Raw genomic sequence first — 22718 nt, 5'->3', positions numbered from 1 at the left:
TTTGTCTTCTTTCTTTAGGTGGTGCAGTGATAGACTTTTAGACTGTGAGCCCACTGTTGGGTAGGGACTGTCTCTATACATTGCCAATTTGTACTTCCCAAGTGCTTAGTACAGTGCTCTGCACATAGTAAGCGCTCAATAAATACGATTGATGATGATGATTGATGATAGCTTCTGTCACCCTCACTATTGTAGTTTAGCAGACCTACTTGGATCATCCAGTCCAGACCTTGACCCTTGAAGAATTCGGGTTTTAGGCCTGTCGAATGGCAGGACAGAATCCTAACATGGGAGGCCATCCTGCCAAATTAGCGGTTTTGGCCACCTTTTGAGGAGAAAATAATGACAATATAAGTGTTTGTGGTTTGAGTAAGGGCCAGATTTTCAGTAATGTGTTATTTGAAGTAATTTTTCATCCAAGTTTTCATCATTCCATTGAAAATACTGTTGCTCAGGAAGAAATAAAAGGCTAACTAATATTTATCACTTTGTCTGGATATAAACTCCAAGTATGTTTGCAGTCCCAAAATGTAGTTCATAGCGTGGAATTCTAAATTATTATGATTTTTTTTCCCCGTTTATCACTAACTTAGAGATGCAGTAAAAGTGGATTTTACTAATTGCAAAATCAAATTTTAAAAATTATTTTGCAGGTGGGTTTGCTTGAGTTAACAGAAATGCTGAAATCCCTTTTCCAAGATGGTTATACAGCCTTAATGGACCAGCGTTGCCGTGGTGCTGAACAGGCCTTTTCACATTTGTTAAAAATTTTAGATCCCAAGGAATTAAAGGTAAAATTTATGGTTTTTAAATTTTAAAGTAAACAGACTTTAACATTGGGGTGAAGTAGTTCAGGCAAACTAGTCTTTAATTGGACCTGAATTTGGGCTTTGCAATTACAGCCCATACATTCATTCTGAGTGACCTCAGAGTCTTTCTTCAAGCCTTCCATTCTGGAAGACACATCCTCACAAAACTAGTTATGCGGGAAAAATTTCCAGGAGAAATATTCTTCAGGTGCAGTGAAATTCATTATGTCTCACCTTAGCCCCTAGTCTTTTTCTACTTTGAGAGTGGGATTATGTCCATAGTAGGAGTCACTGGATCACTTTCAAAGTGTTTGAGCTGAATAGTGCTGAACATTATTTTCCTTGGCAGCAAATGAATCTTGCCATCACTGACTACCTCATCATAATATATGGATATGCCACTGCTCTTCTTGGAATAGGACAGCCTGAGGTAAGATTTGGAGCAGTTTCAAGTAAATCATAGTATTTAAATGTTTTTTTTTTTTTTCTTTTGGTATTTATTAAGCACTTACTATGTGCTAGGTTTTGTACTAAGAGTTGGGTAGATACAAGATAATCAGTTTGGACACAGTCCCTGTCCCACTTAGGGCTCACAGTCTTAACCCCATTTTACAAATTAGGAAACTGAGGCAGAGAAGTTAAGTGATTTTCCCAAGTTCACCGGGATTAGAATCCAGACCCTCTGAATCCCAGGCTCATGCTCTTTCCACTAGAGGCCACACTGCTTCTCAGTGTTTACCCTTCCCTTTCCACCCCGATCCTTGTACCTGTGAGCCTGTAGGAAGAAACTAGATTAAAATTATGTTTGTAAATAAAGAATAATTGTGGCACTGGTTAAACACTCACTGTGCATTAAACACTCTTCTAAATCCTGGGATAGATACAGGTAAATCAGGTCAGACCCAGTCCCATGGGGCTCACAGTCTAAATAGGGAGAACAGGAAGGAGATTTTCCATATTACAGATGAGGAAACTGAGGTCCAGAGAAGCTAACTTGCCCAAAATGATAAAGCAGGTAAGTGATGGAATCTGGATTAGAATCCAGGTCCTCTGACTCCCAAGCCCTGTTCTTTCCACTAGATCCAATTACTCATTGCATCTAAGCCCTGTAGAGATCTATTTACTCTTTGGGGCCATTTTACTAGTAATTAGATCTCAATAGTACTATGTAGGATACTAAAGCAGTAATTTACGAAATGGGGGCCCTGGTCTGAAAAGCGAAGGGTGTGCCAATGGAAAACAAGTTCACATCACCACTGGTGAGGGCATGTTCAATTACATCTCATAAAGGATGTTCCCAAATTATGGAAATACATGTTCATTAAATAAAAATCACAAAGTGTAGTTACACAAGACAAAATGTTTTGATTATGTAAATTTTTATTGACTCATGGAAAGATAAAACAGACTCAGAGATGTAAAACCAACAGATTAAAACTATCTCTGTAGTTTTACTCTTATGTGCCTGATGATTTCTTTTGTTGCTTTTGAAGGGATTATCTGAAGCTGAAAACCAGTTTAAAAGAATCCTGGAGCAGTACTCCAGTGAGGGTTACGATTGCTTGGCATATTATGGAATCGGGAAGGTTTATTTGAGAAAAAACAAGTTAGTATAATCTACATTTATTGGCTTTGAATTTGAGCAGGCAACTGATTAAAACCCTTAATCACTTAAGGTTTGTAAATATTAACAATTGTAATCCATCTTGAGTAAGCTATTATTTGTTAGGCTTTTGCTTTTGAGGACCTAACATCTCTTTCAATATTGGATTCCCAAAGAAAGGCCAATCAAAACAATTCCCGCTATTCAGTCACGGCCCAAATAAATACATAGTCATATGAAAGCTGCCATCTGGAAACTGAGTCAGTAGATTAACCCTTTAACCAAGGCAGCAGATAAAGGATGTACACTCAACATTTGGCCTAGAGATGTTCCTTGAAAACACTGATTCAGCCCTTGGGCCTTAGGCCTGTGAATCTAGGCCATTAGCTTTAAAGCACTCAATCACTGTGCCTGCTCCTAACTCACCTCACTACTCTCCCACTACAACCCAGATCGCACACTTTGCTCCAACCTACTCACCGTACCTTGATCTCATCTATCTCTCCGCCGACCTCTCGCCCATGTCACCTCTGGCCTAGAATGCCCTCCCTCTTCATATCCAACAGACAGTTACTCTCCCCACCTTCAAAGCCTTATTGAAGACACATCTCATCCAGTAGGCCTTTACTGACTAGGCTCTCATTTCCTCTTCTCCCACTCCCTTCTTTGTTGCCATGATTTGCTCCCTTCATTCTCCTCACCCCCCAGCCCCACAGCACTTGTATCTATAATTTGTTTATATTAATGTCTGTGTGCAGGGAATGTATCTGCTACCTCTGTTATCTTGTACTCTCACAAGCGCTTAATACAGTGCCCTGCACACAGTAAGCACTCAGTAAATCATCAATCAATCGTATTTATTGAGTGCTTACTGTGTGCAGAGCACTGTACTAAGCGCTTGGGAAGTACAAGTTGGCAACATATAGAGACAGTCCCTACCCAACAGTGGGCTCACAGTCTAAAGGGCTCACAGTCTAATGTGATTGAGAAATTAAATAAGTTCATGTTGGATTCCATCATTCTTCCCTTCCCTCTCCCCTCTCCCCACAGTGTCCCTGCAGTTCCTCTTTTTTTGGGTTATTTTTGTTGGGTGGAAGAGGCTGTCAGGCTGAAGCACAATTTCCAGTCACATTTGTTAAGCACTTACTATGTGCCGCACCCTGTACTAAGTGCTGGGGTAGATATGATAGGTTGGAAACAGTCCATGTCCCTCATGAGGCTCACCGTCTTAATCCCCATTTAGAGATGAGGGAACTGAGGCACAGAGAAGTGAAGTGACTTGCCCAAGGTCACACAGCAGACAAGTGGTGGAGTCAGGATTAGAACCCAAGTCCTTCTGACGCCCAGGCCCAAGGCCAAGCTGCTTGGATGCTGGAATTACAAGACATTAGGTTAGCGGAATATATTTACAAAACAGTGCCTCCAGATGGGAAACTGAGGATCACTTTTGGATCCAGCTAGGTCTTGAACGTTGCCGATCATGGGGGTGCCAGTCCTTGCCACTTGGGCCATTGCAAAGCTCGAGGTCCTCAGTTTTCTGTAGATTCCCCGGCAAGAGACTTAAAAGGGAATTGCTGAGAACACTGGAACAAGTCTTTAAACTCATTAAAAATGTTTGTTTTCTAAACTATTTTAGATTTTCAGATGCTATTTATCATTTTGAGAAATCAAAAACCATGATTAAATTTATTCCTGGAGTATTAGTGTGGCCCACCACTTCTGAGATTATTGAAGAGTCTCAGTCTGAGAGATTACAAGTGAGTGTTTCTTCAAAGAGAGTTGTCTGTTTACTATTACAGTATTTCAAATGATTGGCAGGCTTCCTGTTGAATTCCGAGAGGAGGAAAAAAAGAAGCTTCCTTGTAAAATCTGCTTCTTTCCCCTACCTAAAAATATCTCCTCCAGTTTTTATATAAACCAAATAGCTTTTATGTCGCTTTTTTTTTTAATTGGTTGCTGGGCTAGTGATTGCTTTGGGCCTTGAAAACTTGTGACAGTTCAGGCCTTTGCCTGGGAGCTCTGTTGTAAGGCTAGGCTTGGACGTGTTCAACCCTGGCTTTTCTATAAAGTTTGTGTCTAGGTTTGATCTGTGGTGACTCGTGCATATGCTTACTTTATTTTTTTTTGGTCTTAGTCACAATTCTGTATTTGGACATTGTAATAGAAGACTAGATTTGAACTGTATTTTACAAAATTGCAAGGCTGTTATTCCAATAGCTGAAATATCTGACTGTAAATAAGTATCCTTTAAATATGGTCTATTGTTCTCCCCCCATCTCTCTGGCCACCATTATGTCTAAATAAATTGGAGATTTTAGTACACTCACATAATTGCTAGAAAGAAGACAGATTTTTCTGTCTAAATGCTTTTTGAAGAAAAAGAATTAAAACTGAAGTTCTCTGACCATTGCATTGTCCATTATTATGTCATCCGAAGGAAAATTAACAAGCTTTTGTGTTTTTGTTCCTATTATAGTCAATACTAGAGAATTATATAGAGGAATGTAAGTTCCCTCCAGAACCAGATGCTGTGTGTTCCTATCAAAATTGCCATGGACATTCCAAAATCCAGATATATTTAACTGATCCAGATTTTAAGGTAAAAAAAAAACACCTTCAGAGTTCACTTTAGTACAAAAGTGTAAGTATAAATACATTGAAATAGAGCTACTTCCAAACCATAGGTTGCCAAAGTCCCATGGTGAGGAAGTATTTTTTTTTTTTTTGGACTTTCCCCAGTCTTAGAAAAATTCTGGCAAAGCTCTGATTTCCCCTCCGCTCACTCGTACCCAGCATTCAATTACTGTTGTCTCAAGCAAACTGTAATAGTGCCCCTAAACACGCTTGAATTTTAGAGTGTGATTTATCTTGGCGTCCCACTTGCTAAGGAGATTTTAGGGCCTGGCTCCTCAAGATCCCAGATTGATTTATTTATTTTTCTAATTTAACAAATTTAAGGCAGGTACAACCTCTTTAAACAACTTCCTGATGGATAGGGGCTGAAGCCCCAACCTTTCCTTTCCCAGTAATCCAGTTTGGTCCTGCCTTGGGATAGATTTAGTCATTCCTTCAAAAATAAGCAAGTGGAGTTTATATGACAATGCACCACATCATGCATGCCTATTCTGTTAAGAGATTAAATATGCCAGAAAAGATTATATCGTCATCATTTTAATTCATCTTGAAAGAGCCACATATCTCTGCGGGAGGTGCATTCAAAATTTTTTTTTATTTTTAAATTTTTAAGGGAGCTAAGGTGAGAGATTGCTGGAGTGCAGTTGGGGTTAGTCTTACCTGTGTCTGTTAAGGGTTTAACTCCTGAGTAATGAAGGTGGGAAGGATTAGAGGGCCCTGAGGCCAACCATCTCTGGCTGACTCCTTCCCCTTGAATCATCCAGTTATATTTATTGAGTGCTTGCTGCATGCAGAGCACTGTACTAAGCACTTGGGAGAGTACAGTATAACAATATACAGACACATTCCCTGCCTACAACAAACTTACAGTCTACAGTCCTCATGATTCTGGGGGAATCCCGTCTAGACTGTGAGCTTGTTATAAGCAGGGAAAATTTATGCTAATTCTGTTGTATCATAGTCTCCCAAATGCTTAGTGTAGTGCTCTGCACATAGTAAGCACTCAATAGATATCGATTTGATTGAGAAACTATATAGGTGCCTTTCTGAATCTGTTAGGGGAATTGGTGCATAGAGAATGGAGGCAGTTATTTCTGATCTATTTTTTTTATAATTTCCTCCTCTTGTACTTTTTATTATAAATAGTAATATAAGTTTTTCAGACCAGATTATATCTGTGAGCATACATCCCAAGGAATAAATTTGTTTCTTGGTTTAATTATATAGTTGAGCATATTTATTTATTTACAAATCCTATTGCGTATTTCTTCAAGTGTAATTTTAATTGAGTTTCTTAAATCCAAGGGCTTTATACGTATCAACTGCTGCCAATTGTGTAAAATAGAATTTCACATTAGCTGCTGGAAGAAGTTAAAAACAACTTTCAATGATAAAAATGACAAGGTAAGACATGCATTGTCCGAGGTATCAATTTATTTGTTTCTCAATGGAAATTAAGTCTTTTCAGAAGAAGAATGCTAGGTGCTTTGGGTCAGATCCTAGTTGATACATTTTTTTCTATGTATATGAGATGCTTTGGAAGGTGTATTTATTCTTTCAGGCTAGTAGGATATTATTTAATTGATAAATGGCACATCCCCCCCGCCCCCCAACACATACAAACACACCTTCTCCTCCCCCCCCTTTTTTTTGTTTATTTAGATCAGTCAGACATAAGGGACCCAATCTTTGGTTTTAGCGTTCATTTACAGAGAAATTTGGAAAAGATCTACAGTAACAGTGAACTTTAAACTACTTTTTGAAGAAGGATATATTAGAAACACATCTTTAAACTGGCTTGTAAGGGTCCAGATAGGTTGCTTTCATAATGGTCTCTTGAACTTTCATATTTTTAAATTGTATTTGTTAAGCACTTACTATGTGCCTGGCACTGTACTAAGCTTTGAGGTAGATACAAGACAATCAGGTTGGACACAGTCCCTTTGCCACCTAGGGCTCCCAGTGTTCATCCCTCTTAATCCCCATTTTACAAATGAGGCAATTGAGGCATAGAGAAGTGAAGTGACTTTTCCAAAGCCACGCAGCAGACAAGTGGCAGAGCTAAGATTAGAACGCCCAGGCTCGTGCTCTTTCCACTAGGCCGCCCTGCTGTTTTGCTACTCAAATTGCTCGGAAAGACATTCTGAATTGAATTGTTTGAAAAATTATTGTAGTTTGTAGGTATTTTCTTGAGAATGGTTCCTCTGTAATCATTGAATTCATATTTTTCATCAGGCTGCTGGGTATGAGAGGTTTAATTTTAAGTACATACTACTGTATAATTAAAGCTTTCATAGATCATTATATTTCAGTAATCATTTTATTATAGCACCATCCCAAGACTAAGTAAAGATAATAACCCCTGTCTTCAAGAAACATAGAATAATCTCTCTTATATTAGTAAAATAATTTCTATGGTAAGTGTCTATTATCCCAGCAATATAGTTGTTGAGAGTGAAGTAAATTCCGTGTAACGCTGTTTCAGTTACCACACTGAAAATTAAACACTTTAGTGTTTAGCTATCCACTAAACTATGGATTTAGTTATACCTCAGAATGCATTTCAATTGACTTTTTGCTTCCTTCTCCTCTGAGATATGGTTCAGACTCTTTTTCTTTCATCCAAGGATCAAAAAATAGAATCCAGCTGTCTCTCTCCCCTCCTCACCCCTCCAGTCATTATCCCAGATTCCAGATGGGTGATGGGATAAAAGTAATATCCTTTATGTCAGAACAGTGGGTTGCTTGGCATGGATGGATATTTGAGTCCAGTTTTCTCCTTATGCCAGGGTCAGAAAATAATATTCCTGATTTACCGTTTACTGTACTGAGGAAGAATGCTGTCTTCGAACTTCTGCTAAAACTGAAATTTACTATGATTAACACATACACACATAATTAGGGTGGTGAGTTGAGAGATTAATAAGAGAAGGGAGATAGCAGGAAAGACAGAACGACCAGAATGAGGCACATTGAGTAGGGAGGGGAGCAAAGAGTGTTTGCTTGGGTGTAGTGGAGAAGAAAGATAAGTAGCAGAGGGGAGAGAGAGAGAGAGCTAATCGAGTGCTTTTGAGATGATGCTCAAATGTTTCTGGTTGATATGGAGGGAATTGGGAAAAATATAATAATAACGTAATATCAGGTTGTGGCATTTATTACCACTTTTTTAGGAAATGTTTTGTGGCCCAAATCCTAGACCAGTGATAACATGGTAGTTTGGATATTTGGTCTAGTTTAGAATCTACCCTGCTAAGCAGCATGCTTCCAAATCAAGCTTTAAATGGCTGTAAATTGTGCAACAATACCTAGTATTAGGTCTTTTTTGCAGCTTTAAACTCCAGGATGCCTCCATTTTTGATCACTTAAAACATATTAATTCTTCTAATTTTGATGTATAGGTAGGGAAAATGTTTGTTAGCAGTTGTGGGTAGGGAACATATCTACCAACTCTCCTGTATTGTATTCTCCCAAGGACTTAGTAGAGTGCTCTGCACATAGTAAGCTCTCAGTAAATACCATTGATTGATTAATCATAAGTAGGTGAGACTTCATTTTAATTAATATCGATCAAATTTATTTTCCTTTTCTACTTAACAGGATTTTCTTCAAGACCCGTGTCTTACCCCTGACTGTGGAGGAATCATTTCCAAGATTATTATCTTTGGTTCAACTGGCCAAATTAAATGTGAAGTAAGTACACGTCAAAAGAAAAATCTAGATAATGGGATAAAAAAGCACTTATTTACATTTAATCCTTTTGCAAAAAGAAATTAATTTTTTTGGTGCTGTGTACTATGAGTCATGCACCTCTCCAGCAAAGAGCAGAGTATATTTGTAAAATCGTGAAAGTGTACCAAAGCCATTGTGGTAGTTCCATGATCAGCCATATAATAATAATGGCATTTATTAAGCGCTTAATTAAGTGCTTGTGCAAAGCACTGTTCTAAGTGCTGATGGGAGAATGAATCATTATTGCTTTTGGTGAGGTAAATGGAACGTGGAAGGCACAGCAAAGGGCATGAGGAGTAATGGTATACCTTAATCACTGAAAATTTTGATTTCCTTCTTAGAGAAGATTAGTTTCTTTCTTTACCTTAGTGGCACTGTGACTTTTTCCAGTAGATGGACAGTTTGTTTCACCTTCAGCCCTAGGTAGCCAATCTGCACAAGGGTCATAGTGTTATCAGTGCATCTGGTTTTTCTGAGCACTTCTTGTATGTGCTTCAGGTTGCGTAGTATTTCTGATTTTGTGATGCTGGCTCTTGCTGTAGAAAAAAAGAATTATTGGATGAGTCACACTCTTGGTGTTCTTTTTGTCTTTTAAAGTTTGAACATAAAGTTGTGAAAGAAAGGGATCCACCAAGACCTGTAGTGAAACAGAAGTGTTCCAGGTAAGATTTGTAATTGGTAACGTGTTTAGAACTTTGATGATAGAGCAAGATGAAAATTGGATTGAAGGCAAATATTTAGATTACATTGACTTTGCTGTTACAACAAAAGAAGAGCATAACTGCAATAACCCCTTAGAATCTACTATGAGGAACTCTGGTCACAAAATTGAGGATTAGAAATCCAGACCTGAAGTTTTATTTTAGCCTGCAAGCCACACCCACTAAGGCCTGTATTTTCAGTCTGTATACTGAGCATCATAAAATCTTGACAGTGAATGGCCACAAAGTCCAAACCTGTTCCCCGGTTTCTAGAGCTCCCCTCTAGGCCCTAAGCAGGGTAGAAAAGCCCTAAGGGTCAGGTAAGTGGGGAAAATGACAAGAGAGGAAATCCTTGAGATGAGTTTGAACAGTTCATTCATTCATTCAATCGTATTTATTGAGCGCTTACTGTGTGGAGAGCACTGTACTAAGCGCTTGGGAAGTACAAGTTGGTGACATATAGAGACGGTCCCTACCCAACAACGGGCTCACAGTCTAGAAGAGGGAGACAGACAACAAAACAAAACATGTGGACAGGTGTCAAGTTGTCAGAATAAATGGAATTAAAGCCAAATGCACATCATTAACAAAATAAATAGAATAGTAAATATGTACAAGTAAAATAAATAGAGTAATAAATCTGTACAAACATATATACAGGTGCTATGGGGAGGGGAGGGAGGTGGAGGAGGAGAGGAAAAGGGAGCCTCAGTCTGGGAAGGCCTCTTGGAGGAGGTGAGCTCCTCCCTCTTGGAGGAGGTGATCTTCCCTGACGATCAAAATTCAGTCAACAAAATTGTAGTTACTATATGTGCATGCGTGCACACACACACAATCAGTTCTCCTATAATACACGTTTTCACTACACATTTTGGAGCTAGCACAGTTGGCGAAAGGACTGTCCTTCCAACAGTGTGTACCTATCTGGATAGAAGACGGTCCAACATTAGCATGTGGACACTGGTGAAGGCATGCATACTTAGCGTGTGCTTTCCTTAATGCATAGTTTGTCAGCAACATAGTTGGGTGTTACAAGAGAACTGAATTGTATGGCTATCTGAAGGTGAAGCTCAGGTGTGGGTGTTTTGGAAGTAGTTGTTGGGAGGAAAAGGAGAAAGTGAGAAGATTATCAGGAATTTTGAGTTAATGAAGTTCTACTGAATTTTCAGTAGTAGATTGGACTCTTTGTTGCACTGATAAATGGTTAGTAGAATGTATTTATGTTTATTCAGTGTACCAACGTAAGTTTCCCCCAAACCACTGGCTAAAACATTTTTATGAGTTTTCAAAGGCAAACTAGTTTGTTCTTAAATAACTGAAGTTCACCAGCTTTCTAATAAATAGTGTTTTTCAGTCTAGGGAAACTAAGAATTAAAGAAGATAAAAAATCAAAGAGAAAACTTCGAAAAAAAGAAGCAAAATCTTTAGCAAACGAAAGAATGGAAGAGAAATCAAGTGAAAATAACTCATCTAAACACAGTGTCCATAAAGGTACGTAAGGGATAAAGCATTTGTTTGAGTAGTTCATTCTCTCTTTAGCTAGATGTCCAGGTACATCTGGGCATGAGCTTCCGTAGTATATTGTATCTATTGAAGGCCCTGCCAACCAATTATGTCCACAACCTGCCAAATCAATCAATAAGTGATATTTAGTGCGTGCTGTACTAAGTGCTTGGGGGGGAGTATAATATAACAGAGTTGGTAGACAAATTTCCTGTCCACCAGGAGCTTATAGGCTAGAGGGGAAGGCAGACAATATAAGTTACAGATACATGCGTAGATGCTGAGGGAGGAGTGTCTATCAAGTGATTAAAGAGTATAGATCCAGGTGGTAAGTGACGCAGAAGGGTGAGGGAAAAGGGAAAATGAGGGTTTTAGTCGGGCACGGCCTCTTGTAGATGTGATTTTAATAAGGCCTTGAAAGGTGGGGAGAGTGGTAGTCTATAATTAATTAATCAATCAATCAATGGCATTTATTGAGCACTTCTTATGTGCAGAGCACTGTTCTAAGCGTTAAGTTCCAATCAACCATGTTTCTTCATTAATCAACTATTAATCAACTTTGACATAGCAACAAATAATGCGTTGTTAGACGCTAATTTTATCACAGTTAATAATGCATACGTGTCTGCGTACGGATTTAATTTTGACTCAAATTGCATTGGTAAAATTGGTATTGATAATTGCTAATAGTATACCCCATGTTACTGCTATGAAGAGAGATTTCCTCCTTTCTTTCTTAACATCAGTGTTGATTTTCCTGCTCTTTGATTTCCTGTGCCTGAATTTTCAGTGGAATCTACTCAAATGTTCTTGAATTCTGTTTTCTCTTTTGGACCAATTATCTTAAACAAATTGTGTAGAGAGATAATTAGGGTGGATTAGGAATATGAAAGTAGGTGAGTTTTTTAAATTTATTTTTGCATATTGTATAGTATATTGCACTAAAGATGCTACTTAAATTCCATTGATTTTTTTTTACACATAGTGCTTGTTATTAGTAGAAACTGTTCAGTATGAAATTATATTCTATTAAAAATAGACTGCCAAAATTTTCAAATGAAATTGAGAAAACTTTGAGTTCTGTAAAAGCGTGAAAATGAATAATAAAAATCCTGGCTAAGCATAGTCCATATTCCCTAATGCAGTGGCAGATAAATTTAAACACAGTGTAATTGGGGATTGATACTGTTTTGTTATCTCACTCATAAGTAAATTGTTCCTAATTTTTTTATAGGCTGTGTTCAAAGTTGCCAAGTTATTGATGATAGAGTTCTGCATTGTATAAAGGAAAATGCTGAAAAACTTAAATTTGGGGTACAAGACACATCTAAACTTCTGAGTGAATTGCTTTCTTGGTGGGTAATAAGCAAGGAGGATTATACTGAACGCTCTTCTAGTCATCTACCTAATGAAACCATGGAGCGCATTCTCTGTCACTTGTTCCAGAACCAGAACAGAGTCAAGACAAGAATTTTTCTGCATGTATTGAGTGAGCTTGAAGTTGTAGTTGACCCCAAACTACATGAGTGGATTCAGAAGCTCAATAATTTTGGTAAGTCTCCTTTCCCAAAGTGACTAATTTTCTAATTAATTAAATCAAGTTTAACAAATGGGATATTAAAATTAGTTGGCATCCTCATATTTTGTCACCTCAATTATTCAGAATATTTAAATGCAGCTCTGAAAATGTTTTCTGTTATGACATATAAAGAGCTTAATGGATCAGACTCTTCAGTCTCTCTACCCCTCAACCTTATTGTGTTATGCTTATTTGTGGGCAGGGAGTGTGTTTACCAATTCCGTTGTATTGGCACTCTTCCAAGTGCTTAGTTCAGTGCCCTGCACATAGTAAGTACTCAGTAAATACCAGTGATTTAGATTGCTATCCCAGCCCAAGTAACCTGGTAGGTTGCACAAAGCAGCCAATTTTGAACTCTGGGTACTAATTGGGAATCAGCTTAGCCTAAGCCTGGAAATCAAAAGACCTGGGTTCTAATTTTAGCTCTGCCACTCTCATCTGTAAAGTGGGGATTCATTCAATCATATTTATTGAGTGCTTACTGTGTGCAGAGCACTGTACTAAGCAGTTGTTCTCCCTTCTACTTAGACTGTGTGCCTCGTGGGACAGGGACTGAGTCCGACCTGATTAATTTGTAGCTTAGAACAGTGCTTGACACATAGTAAGTGTTTAGCACATATAATAATTTATAAGTTGTATTTTCAGTCCACTTATGTTTAGAATATAGCATTTGCTCCAAGGGCCAGGAAAATAGGGCAAGTAAAAGGTGAGGACATCCTTGAGAAATGATCTGAGGCCGATGATCAAAATTCAGTCGAAAAAATTGAAGGTATATCTAGGAAATTCGATTAGAGGTAAGAATGGAGGATCATGTTGGCATGCAGCCAGTCTTGACTTCGTTAGGCTATTCCAGGCTGGCCTCCTTCAGTTTGGAGGCTTTGAGGAATTGAGGCAGAGCTGGCAGTTCCAGCATTCTCCCAGGTCTTCCTCTAAGTTCAAGGAGTTCCAAAGAGGTCAAGATGGACCCGAAGCCCCTTTGTGGTTGGTGAGTACCACCTGGGAATGACTAGAATTTCTTATTTGTTGAGCTTTTTGATTCTGTAGACTGTATATTTCAAAGCCAGTACAATTTCTTCCTGTGGATTTTTTTTCTTTACAGGCTTGGATGCCACAGAAGCTTTTTTTTCCCGTTATGGAGAGTCTATTAGAGAGCTCAAATGCAGCATCATCACTGATCTTTGGAATGAGAAATATGGTCGTAAACTAGACCTTCTGCTCCCCAATTGTGTAGATGGAGAAATTCTTGAATACTTCCATTCGTCATCCTTGAAGGAAGCTCGCTGCCTAATATGGCTATTAGAAGAGAATAGAGAACAATTTCCTACTCTACATCATACTTTAGATGAATTTTTTGATATAATGGGTATGTATAAATGCTGTTTCTCCAGAGATAAATTCCACTTGACTTAGGATTTTACCCATGTCTGTTCAGCTTAATTTTTAACCTTGTAAGCATATTTCTCCACTCATTCATTATGTCATGTTATACAAGGTGTGTCCTTCTTGGATCACTTTATTCTTTCCCTGCTCTAATTTCTTTATCCAAATTCTGTTTCAAAGGCAGAAGTTTAGCAGAGTATTTATTACTGATTTTAGAATCCATTGCCATTACAGGGCAGAGCAATGGGCCATCCAGCTCAGGGTTCCAACTCTATAGAGGCAATAGGATGGTTGCCCTCCTTGGCATTCAGGATAATAATACAAACAATATTAATAATAATATTTATTAAGCACTTACTACATGTCAAGCACAACCTATCATTTTTATCTTGAACATCTGCATCTCAGCAGTAAAGGTGTTTTAGACTAACTCTTTTCAGGTTAGTATCCAAATAATTAACAAAAAATGAGTGGGTGGAGTTGGATTTAATGTGCAGAAAGCCAAGCACTGCCCCCTCCCCACTGTCAAGTATTCTTCAAGTATTCAAGTATTCTAAGTCAGTTATTTAACCTGACTTTCTACCAACTCATACTTGTAAGTCTTAATTTGCAGTGTTGTTTTGGTGAAAGAAAGAAAAATACATTAGCACAGGTAGGCCAAATTTGACTTTTGGACCATTCTTTCTAAAGCGGATTCAGGGCAGTGTACAAAAATTTTTAAAGATTTTCATTCGTTAAATATTCATTCATTCAGTCAGTCAGTCGTATTTATTGAAAGCTTACTGTGTGCAGAGCAGTGTACTAAGCACTTGGGAAGTACAAATCAACTTGAATGCTCTCAAACTGCACCCCACTCAAATGGGTAGAGAGTTACCAAATTATTGTTCATGTTTGGAACATATAAACTGTTCTGGGATAAAAAGAAGTAGGATTCAGAGGTAACAAATTCAAAGCCAAATCCTGTAGAAGTCATGAGAAATAAGATGCTCACTCAATTTCATTAGCCTAAGGGAAAACTATCTCAGTTGAGGGAAAAGCCAAAGGTAATTTACTAAATTGAACTAAGTTATTTCACCTAGTTATTTGGTTTTACAGAAGGAGAATATTTAGTGTATTATCACACACTACTGGATTAGTTACTATAAAAATAAGGAAGTCTGGGTTGTATGTTTTTGTGTTTTCTCAAGTAAGGATTCGCAGATATGACAATTACTAAATAAATTATTTCTGAGTAGGATCCAACGTGCACACCATATAGATGTGTTGCTGAATTACATTGTCCCCAAGAAAAAGTAAAAGAAAAGAGATGTTTGGTTGGTCCAGATAACTGGAATGGGAAAAGAGGTGATTTTATCCCAAAGGATACACCTTGAGAATGTTCATTATCTCTGTGGGTACAATCTACTGTACTGTTTTCTGGTGAACAGCCATTTAAACAGATTTTCAGGAACTGCTTCCTTAGGAGTCTTCCCACCAAAATGACCATCAGTTTTATGATTTTGTTCAGAAATTCCACCATCAGAAATATTTTCACATTTTGTCGCAAACTGCTCAAGTAGTAATTTTGCATTTATTGCTGAATCACACATACAAAAGCTTTCTGCGTTGTGGAATATAAAATTACCTCAACTATCACCTGAAATTGTTTCTCTTTTTAAGAAAGGTAGCAGTATATTTCATAAAGTAAAAATATAAAATAAAAAACCAGCTGATTAAATATTTATCCTTTAACAGATGGGCCCTGTACTATATTAAGGAAACAAGAAAATGAAGATGCCTCAGTAAGTCTTTTTGATGAGCTTGCACTTTATTTCTTAGTTGCACCAACTTTTCTCCCTACTTCAGTAAATAGATTATCTTAATTTTCAGTAATTAATAGCTAACTATACAAGCCTATTGTTTTGCAAGACTTAATTAGGCTGGATCTCCCAGAACCTCTGATTTGGTGGCTTTTTTTTTTTATTAGAAAAGGGTGTCAGCTGGGAATTTTGCCCTAACTGGCCTGAGAAGTTGGGTGCCTTTTCCTTTTAAACCATTGAAGAAGCACTATTTTTGAGAGGACACTATTTTCCTATAATAGTCTCAAAAGTGGGTGAGGTCAGTATTGAAACAGGAAAGTAAATAGCTTTCAGAGCCACATAACTTCAGCACTGATTTTCAGAGGAACACAATTGGAGCGTTAACTGTGAAATTTTACCTCTTATTTGACTATAAATGCAGTTTTGGATGGAGAAAAGACAGAGGCTTGGAATTTAGATCTTCAAATTATGTGATCTTTAAGCTGAAATTCATTTTATATCTTTATGAACTATGATGCAGCATTGTTCCTTAGTCATGTAGCCAGAATACCATTGTGAATTTTGAAATATCTATTATGTGGTACAAAATATGTACCAGAATAACAGTTAAGGACTAGGAAATACTTGTCAGTTCAGGTGACAGATCTTTCATTTATATTTGATGTTTAAAATGTAATCTTTTACCTTACTAATAAGGTCACCATTCTGTGTTTTTTCACGATAGAGGAAGAGTTTAGGAATAGAGCTGGAAAAACTGCAGCTCTGGAAAATTTCTACCCCCTTCAAATAGCATCATTTTCCTATTTTGATCATAGCATCTTCTCGCTGCATTAAGGGTAGTGTAAGAGAACTGTATCCTAGAAGCTTCTATCATTAAGATTGTGTCATCTACTGCCTAGAGCCTGTATTGTAAAATATTCCAACTTCACAATGTTTGTTTATTTTGCAAAATTAATATCTTGGTTTGGTTATTGAACTTTGTTCTTATTGAGGTGAGAGCCTTCAGGGCAAGGCTACATCAAACACCCAGGATATTAATACAAATTGCTTTTCTTTAGGCTAGTAAGCATTTGAATTAGAAGCTGATCAAAATGATAAATTCTGTCGTGTAATATTCTGTTCATTGATATAAACAGAATGTGAGTCTTTTTTTTTTTTGCATTAATTCAAAATTGACAAAGCAAATGTGGGGTTCTTTTTTCCTCCCAAGAAAAAAAATGGATGATTTGGGGATAAGCCATCCTGATTATTAAGCATATGAATTTCATTAACAGGAAATATGGTGTTTTCATGAGGACTCTTCTCAAAATACTTTTTTGTTACTCCATTTTCCTGAAAATGGAGAGCATTTGCATATAATGAAGTTTTCAGAGAAGTGTTCTTCCTTCAGAAGGAACTATTCATTTTGTTACATCATTGGATAAAGAAGTTTCCCTGTTGTCCAGGATGGAGTCATGTTAGAAGTAGTAACTTGAACAAAAACAAGTTGCTGTTACCATACAAAGTGTCCACTGTTATGTCTGGTCATCCGAAGGTAGTTTTTAGAAAATTAATTTCCTTTCCGTGAAGGAGATAAGTAAGATTAGAGATCAATTTTTCAGCATTTAATTTCTTCCATAAATTTATGTTTTCCATTTTATAACTTTTTGAGTAATCAGGGTTATTTTTCAAAGCACTAAATTCAGTCCAGGGGAAAAAGGGTAATTATCTTCACTATTTTCTCATGGATTTTTTTTGTTGTTGTTGTTGTTACATTTTAGACTACTGGTATAAAGGTAAAAAACAAAAACCGGAAAAAGAAGCAAAAAGGATCAAAGGTATGCAGTGTTTTCTTTAGTCATATCATTACAGTTTAACCTAAAAAAATTAAGCAGTTTTGGGGTTTGAAGTTATGAATCTCCAAATTGTGGGTCGGACTTGAAATATTTGGGGTTGAAGAATTCTGGGCTTTTAATTCAATAAGATTAATTTTCTCCATGATTAATGGGTCAAACCTGAAAACTGTCCTATTGTATTCAGTCCTCTAGTTTCTGAAACAGTGCGACTTAATGGAAAGGGCAGAGTAGGGAGACCTGTGCTCTAATCGCAGATCTGCCACTTGCCAGCTGTGTGACCTTGATCAAATCACTTAACTTCTCTGAGCCTCAGTTTCCTTATCTCTAAAATGGGGGTGAGAAACCAGAACTCCCTTTTCCTCAAACTGTGAGCATGAGGGACTAGGTCCTGTGTGTTTATATTGCATCTTCTCCAGGCCTTAGCACTGTGCCTGGATTAACAAACACCACAATTACTATTACCAATCAATCATTTTTGTTGAGCCCTTACTATGTGCAGGGTACTGTACAAGGGGCTTGGGAGAATACAATACAGCAGAGTTGGTAGACACATTGCGTGCTCCAAACAAGCTCACAGTCTAGAGGGGGAGACAGACATTAATATAAAAATTATGGCTATGTACATAAGGGATGTGGGGATTAGGGAGGGGTAAATAAAGGGAACAAATCAGGGCAACACAGAGGAGAGTGGGAAAAGAGGAAATGAGGGCTTAGGGAAGGCCTCTTGAAGGAAATGTGCCTTCAATACGGCTTTGAAGGCAAATGTCTGTCGGATATGAAGAGGAAGGGCATTTCAAGCCAGAGGCAGGTTGTGGGTGAGAGGACGCGGGAAGATAAAACGAGATCGAGGTACAGTGGCATTAGAGGAGCAAAGTGTGCTGACGGTTGCAATGGGAGAGCAAAGAAGTGAGGTAGGAGAGAGCAAGGTGATTATCATTATTCTAAAATACTGCATTTTTGTGGTGATTGCTCAAAAATAATTTGACAGTTTTATCATGACAGCAAGATGTATTTGGTAAACCATTCTTCCTTTTGTATAAATAGCCCCCCCCCCCCCCCCCCCCCCCTTACCTGTAAAATGCAAGCGTTAAGAAGGGAAAAAGTTTGGGATGTTCAACATTAGAGCGGTTGTCAGAGGCTGCTCCAGCCATCCTGTTGCCACTCTTGGAACAAAATTAAAGTTTGGGTGGCCATTGGTCAGATCCATTTTATTGTTTTTCAGGTGCTTTGCTAGGAATCATCTTGATAATAATTTACAGTTGGATTTATTTTTTAAAATAGGACAGCAATGTGGCCCAGTAGAGAAGCAGCATGGCATAGTGGAAAGAGCATGGTCCTGGGAGTCAGGACCTGGGTTCTAATCCTGATTTCACCACTTATCTGCTGTGTGACCTTGCACAAATAATTTAACTTCTTTGTGCCTCAGTTACCTCATCTGTAAAATGGGAATTTAGACTGTGAGCCCAGTGTAGGACAGGGACTGTGTCCAACCCAGTTATCTTGTAGCTACTCCAGTGCATACTACAGCGCCTGACACAGTAAGCACGAAACAAATACCATGTTAAAAAAAAAACAGTCAAATGTAGTCAGATTGAATTAGTTCCTTGTTAGGTTTTCCTGGAAAAGGAATCAGAATCCTTGGGCAGGCAGGGACCTTGAGAGATGGTTCATGTGATCTAGCCTCCTTTCCAGGCAGGTGAACATCAAAACCATTCAGTACAGTTGATTTTGATCTTTTTTAAAAAATGATTTCTTAAGATGGACATTTGCTCCTGCTCTCCTCCTCCATCCCCCTCCCCCCCGCCACAACCGTGTCATCTAATAGTCTGTTCCAGTATTATATCACCTTGTCAGTCAATCATTTGTATTTTTTCAGCCAAGAAGTTAGTTCTTCATCATGTTCAGGTGGAGCAGTCTCAAAAGCCAGTTTCCCCTTGTTTACCCATCAAAGGACATGGAAAACAAGTGATCTGAACCTTCACCATAAAAATAATTTGTATTTTAGCCTCTATTGTAGTTTGTGTCCCCAGAACATTTAACTGATCCTCCCAAGAACCTGATTTTTACACAACTGATTCTCCAACCTTTTACTGCTGTAGTTTGAACTCTCTTAAGTTTCTCTACCTCCTTTTTCAAAACATGGTGAACGCAACTGGTAACAATATTTTAAAAAGATCTTGCCGATGTAGAGCACAGCAGAAGTGCATAAAAACACTCCTGCCGATAATATCTCAGTACCTCCTTGCGCCTTTTAGTAGCGGCATTATATTGCTGGTTCAAGATCTTTTTCTGGTTGACTTTGGCCTTGAGGTAGACAATCATTATCAAATTTCTTTCTTTATTTTAACTAGCCTGTTTTCCCGCTGTCTGGAGTTGGAGGAATAATACAGGATGATGACAGTATTTTTACAGACGAAAATCCTCTGTAAGTTGCTATTTTTCATTTTTTTTAGCCCTGAGATGGTGGTATATCATTCATGCTCAAAATCTGTTGCTCAATTTAGTTGTAATCATATGTCAAGAAATTATGAACCATCTTGGCTAGAATTTTCAACTATCTAATCTAATATTATAAACATTGGTTATTTAGTGAATAGAATAACTGCATTGATTCAAAGCATCATTTATAAACTCCCTTGCTTTTCCTTTGGGCTATCTTTGTGAAAGAAATGTTATGGTTCAAAAGAAGATGATCTTTGGAGTTTCATTACTTCTTCATGAGGAGTCCTAGTTAATCTGAAGTGTTAGTGATTTTTGAACAAGTAATTTTAATGCTCCAGGTGAGGTTTTTGAAGGAGTAATGAACATAAGAAACAAAATGAAGCGTCTAAACTGCAAGAGTGCTGACTGTGACTTTTCTTTGAATAAAGAAAGCTGGAGATCAACCGCAGATAAAATTTTATCTAAATTTAACGTTCTCCCATCCTTTTTGAATAGTCATTGTGATTGCTAAAAGGTACTGTATTTAGGGAGAGACAATTCTATTAGCAGTCACTAAGATACGTTTGTACAGTTTTATTTGGATTCAGGATCGGTGATATTTTAATTTCTGTTGCGTTTGTGACGTTCACCCTCAGAAGCTCCCAGCTCAAATTGGCATTATTAATTTCCATTTAATTAAAGGCTTATCTATTTTTAAAAAATCTTTTTGGTGGATTTTCATTTTGTAAGCCCCAAATGCGCCTAGGAAACTCATTGCTGAAGATTTAGCCCCTGTAACAGAGCCCTCCTGCAGTAGCAATAGGTTGGGGAGATGACCCAAAATACTTTCCAGGACCATTTGGCCTGCAAGAGGTGGCAGCAGTGTCAGTGGAGTGGCAATTCAAGCAGGAAAGACCTCTCCCTCTTTGAACTCCAGAACTCTTGCTACCTGATCGGGGCTGGTGCCAGAGATCCCATTCCACAGTGACAAAATCCTCTCTGACCAATTTTCTGCTTAAGGTGATGCATTGGGCCTAGTCCAAAGAGCAGTTTTAAACATATTTTACCCTAGCAGGAGTAAGAAAGAGGCAGTTTCAGCCTTTTGCCAAGATGTCAAGCAAATGATCTGCTGTGTTTTAGGTGAGGCTAATGGTGAATGTCTCTCTCAAAGTGAAAACACATTGTGACTTGCTTGCGTTAGCATGTTATTGTTATTCTCTGTGACTGCAAATTGTCGTCATCTTCCGATCCCGACAGTAGTTATGTACATACCTTTACACTCATCTGAGTTCCACATCTGTAATTTGTTTTAATATCTGCCTTCCTCTCTAAATTTTAAGTCCCTTGAGGGCAGAGGTTATGCCGAAGAACTCTATTGTACTCTCTCGGAGTAAGAGCTCAATTAATGTTATTTATGGATTGATCTTTGTATTTTATTCAGTTGTAATAAGATTGCTTCTGGTTACCAAATGAGTTGGTAGTTACAAAATATGTGCTTTTCTCTGCAGATCTTTTTTGAATTCTTGTGATCCGTTTGTAGTTCCTGCTAACCTTCAAAATGAGATAGAAGAATTTGAAGCGCTCTATGAGAAAAAGATTTCTAATAGTCATCATTATCAGAGACTATTGGATAATAATCCAGATCCAAAATGTGAAACACTATATGAGTAAGTAGTTTTCCCTAAATCAAAAGGCTCATTCCTTGGCCTGAGCTCTGACTCTGAAGATAACTGGAGGCTCTTTGTTTGACTGGACAGTGTATGTCTGCTTATTTTGTTTATTTACAACCATCAAGGAGGTTGAGTAATTTTTTTTTTATTCCTTTGCCCATGTATACACCATTTGCCGAAACTTATTTTCAGTATCATTGTAAACAATTTTACAACTTCGAAGTTTGTCAGTTTGGCTTATCAGAAGTGCCCCCAAAAGGTTTATCTTTCCTGAGAGGGTCTCCTCTTAGGATTTACTTGATGTTCCAGAAAAGCTGGCACTGAGTTAATAGGTAGCCACTATGGCTCTGGTGTGGTGTTTTCTTCAGTATCCTCACATCCAGTCCTTGTTAGTGAGATCACCAGTTTAGCTGTATCACATTACTCCTCTTCCAAGGAGGTGCAGATTGCAAAGGAAACCATCTGGGTGAAGAGTGCCAGGAGCAGATTTTACTGCTACGGCAACCATGTCCTGTAACATTACATGAAAATGTTTTTGGTAAACCTGCGCGTGTGCCCAGGGACCTCAGCATACAATATATAAAACAAGTTAAAACCTATTCAATTCCAACTGTCATGTAAATTTACAATATACTCACATCTGGGTAGCCTTACCGGAATAGTAGTAGCACAAGATACCTTTTGGAGTGTGAGTTCATTGACGATATTAAGCCATGCTAGGATGGAGTAGGGGAACTTGGAAGAAGGAATTGAAACTGTTTCGTAGGACATATGTAAATCACTGAGATGTGGCATGCAGGATTGTTCATCTGTTGATCTAGGAAATTAGCAATGGGATGTACAGATTGAAGAGAACTGCCACCTAGTCACCAGGGAGGGGTTGAAACCCTGGGAAGCTCAGAGCACTCTACCCCAACCACACTGTGGTGATGAGGCAATGGTGAGCTGAAGTTTTCCATGTCCAAAATTTTCTCTTGATAGCCTTGGTCCATTGAGGGGAATAGTTGCCAAAGAGGTACTACTTGTTCAAACAGTTAAGCAAAACTATGAAGCGA

At 38.0% G+C, this 22718-nt stretch overlaps 1 protein-coding gene across 1 annotated transcript in view; it reads left to right on the top strand.

The window, feature by feature from the left end:
- Positions 1-22718, top strand: part of TTC3 (tetratricopeptide repeat domain 3) — an 80402-nt gene that overhangs the window by 31004 nt on the left and 26680 nt on the right. Inside the window, exons 18-32 of the mRNA XM_038759953.1 lie at positions 654-791; positions 1159-1239; positions 2303-2415; positions 4049-4169; positions 4889-5011; positions 6352-6450; positions 8644-8736; positions 9373-9437; positions 10831-10967; positions 12214-12531; positions 13658-13921; positions 15673-15719; positions 17498-17554; positions 19924-19997; positions 21502-21660. Of these exons, the coding sequence (XP_038615881.1) occupies positions 654-791; positions 1159-1239; positions 2303-2415; positions 4049-4169; positions 4889-5011; positions 6352-6450; positions 8644-8736; positions 9373-9437; positions 10831-10967; positions 12214-12531; positions 13658-13921; positions 15673-15719; positions 17498-17554; positions 19924-19997; positions 21502-21660 (1889 nt within the window). The remainder of the gene's footprint in view (positions 1-653; positions 792-1158; positions 1240-2302; positions 2416-4048; positions 4170-4888; positions 5012-6351; positions 6451-8643; positions 8737-9372; positions 9438-10830; positions 10968-12213; positions 12532-13657; positions 13922-15672; positions 15720-17497; positions 17555-19923; positions 19998-21501; positions 21661-22718) is intronic.

This window comes from Tachyglossus aculeatus, chromosome 18 (genome assembly GCF_015852505.1).
Source record: "Tachyglossus aculeatus isolate mTacAcu1 chromosome 18, mTacAcu1.pri, whole genome shotgun sequence".
NCBI lineage: Eukaryota > Metazoa > Chordata > Mammalia > Monotremata > Tachyglossidae > Tachyglossus > Tachyglossus aculeatus.
This window is presented reverse-complemented; position numbering and strand designations above follow the sequence as displayed.